Source organism: Nestor notabilis, unplaced genomic scaffold (genome assembly GCF_000696875.1).
Source record: "Nestor notabilis isolate BGI_N333 unplaced genomic scaffold, ASM69687v1 scaffold23045, whole genome shotgun sequence".
Classification (NCBI taxonomy): Eukaryota; Metazoa; Chordata; class Aves; order Psittaciformes; family Psittacidae; genus Nestor; species Nestor notabilis.
Window position 1 is genome coordinate 1,194 of NW_009928225.1, and position 2,275 is coordinate 3,468.

At 60.1% G+C, this 2,275-nt stretch overlaps 1 protein-coding gene across 1 annotated transcript in view; it reads left to right on the forward strand.

The window, feature by feature from the left end:
• The first annotated feature begins 854 nt into the window (after positions 1-854).
• Positions 855-2,275, forward strand: part of WNT6 (wingless-type MMTV integration site family, member 6) — a 4,029-nt gene continuing 2,608 nt past the window's right edge. The window contains exon 1 of the mRNA XM_010014423.1: positions 855-1,068. Coding sequence (XP_010012725.1) covers positions 870-1,068 — 199 coding nt within the window. The 5' untranslated portion in view covers positions 855-869. The remainder of the gene's footprint in view (positions 1,069-2,275) is intronic.

Below are 2,275 nucleotides of genomic sequence, written 5' to 3' on the forward strand. Positions count from 1 at the left end.
AAATGTGTGGGGAAAGAACAGGAATTTCTATAGCCAGTGGTGTGCTGGGCAGCATGGCGTCGTGCTCAGGCTTTGCCTCCCAGCCCCAAGAACCAGGCACCTTGCTCCAGCTGTGCTGGGGAGGAAAAGCTACCTCTGACACAGGCCCACCTGGGACTTGCCCTCCCGAGCTGGCATTGGCAGGGCTGGCGATGCCACCTGCTTCCCTCCCTCACATGCCTGCCTGTGGATCCGTTCCCCTGGAGCCAGTGCCTGGGTAGCAGGAGCATGGGAGCCTGGCCAGAGGCCAAGGGGCTTTATAACCAAGCAAGGTCATTTGGCTCGTCTCCTAGAGGGTAAAGCAGTGAGCACCCCCCCAGAGAGGGGGAGGCACATCAAGAGCTGCAGCTGCATCGGGCATAGGTCACACCGCAATGCTAGGGCTGTGCCATGCCAGAGCTAGACCCAAAGAGCGGGTGCTGAGCAGCATAGCATGTCTGCCACCTCCCATTGTGGACACTACCACATCACTTCCAGGGATGTCCCCAAGGGCTTTGGGGTGTGGAGTGGCATGTGCAGCATCCTCGTCCAGCCAGCCCCACAGCTGGGGATCTCACCCATTCCCTGACTGACTGGGCAGGGCAAGAAGTCCCCTGGGTGCTGGCACACTGGTGCCACCCATACCTTTTGTCTTGCCCTCCCTGCATACCTCTCCCTGTCACGTTGTCACCCAGGCTCAGCACTGAGCCAGCACTGCCCCGTGGCCCTGCTCCATCCCCTGGGATCAGGTCTGACTATGTCCTGTCCCCACCCTGGTCTCTCCAGGCTCGGGTGCTGGTTTTGCTCTGCTCGCTGTCCCCTCCTGCAGGGCAGTGGGGAGTCCCCTGGTCATGGACCCCAACAGCATCTGCCGCAAGACGAAGCGGCTGGCAGGGAAGCAGGCGGAGCTGTGCCAGCTGGAGCCAGAGATAGTGCAGGAGGTGGCCAAGGGCACCAAGCTGGGCGTCCGGGAGTGCCAGTACCAATTCCGCTTCCGCCGCTGGAACTGCACCAGCCACAGCAAGTACTTCGGCAAGATCCTGCAGCAGGGTAAGGCCAGCGCTTCCTCTGCCTCCCATCTCCTAAAAAGCCTCCAGCCGCCGGGTCGCGTGCCTCCCTGGGACTGCTGGAGAGGAGTCTGGGCATGCAGACCTGTGAGTGTGTGTGCTCTGTGTGTGTGTGTGTACAGGGGGTTGCTCAGTGCTCCCTGGTGTAGTCACGCTGAGGTTTTACTGCTGGGACATGTCTCCCTGTGTTGTAATGAAGCAATTACCGATGCTCCCAGACAGTACGGGGCTTCACAAAGCCCAAGAATGCAACCTCGTCTGGCAGTGATTTACTACTACCCTGGGGACCCCGGGGTGTGCTGGGGGAAGGGGCCCGGGTGGGAGGCAGTGCTCAGCAGTGGGGAGCTGCTCCTCACCCCATGGGTGCCCTGCACATCCCTCCTCCTGGCCTGGCAGCGTGCAGAGGAGAGGTGTGCTTGTCCCCTGTCCCTGTGTCCCTAGGTGGGCATCCTGGTGTCACCCAGAGGGATAGGGTGGCAGGGAGGGATGGGCAGGACCCAGCCAGGTGGATACAGTGGTCCAAGGCCAGTGCAGCTGCAACAAGGCCAAACAGAAGCTGAGCAAAGGGGTACCCATGAGTTTTTAAGAGATGGAAAAGCACTGCCAGGATCCCCAGGAACAGAGGCTGGCAGGTGGATAGGGAAGTGGGGGGTGAACTTGAAGCACCTTCGGTTGGTAGGGTCACTTAGCAGGTGGTGAGTTGAGTCCTGCCCCTGTTCCCTTGTTGGTCCCTGCGCTGGGAGAGACGAAGATGCTGGAGTAAGCCCCGGTATTCTAGGCCATCACATCTAATGGTTCATTTTGAGTGTGCCCTTGGACCTTGCAGTGGGTCAGGGTGGCCTCCCTGGGGGTTTGGTAAGGACAGAACACCCTGGGCACATGCCAGCTGTGGGTACCAGTGGGGGACAAAGCTGGGGCTCCAAGGGACACACTGACCCAGGCTCATTTAAGAAGCTGCTTTGCAAGTGTGGGTTCCCCCCAACACAGGCAGGTGCATTCAGTTGAGGGGCAGAAAGCTAGGGCACATGGGGAACATACAGCCTCTGGAGTCACATATTTTCACACTGACCTGGCAGTGAAGTAGGTGGGATATGTGCCAGGCAGGGCTCTGGGCTGGAAGTGGGGTGGTGCCAGGATGCCAGGGCCAGACCATGCTGGCGGATGAGCTGTTGGATAGCCAAGGCCATGGG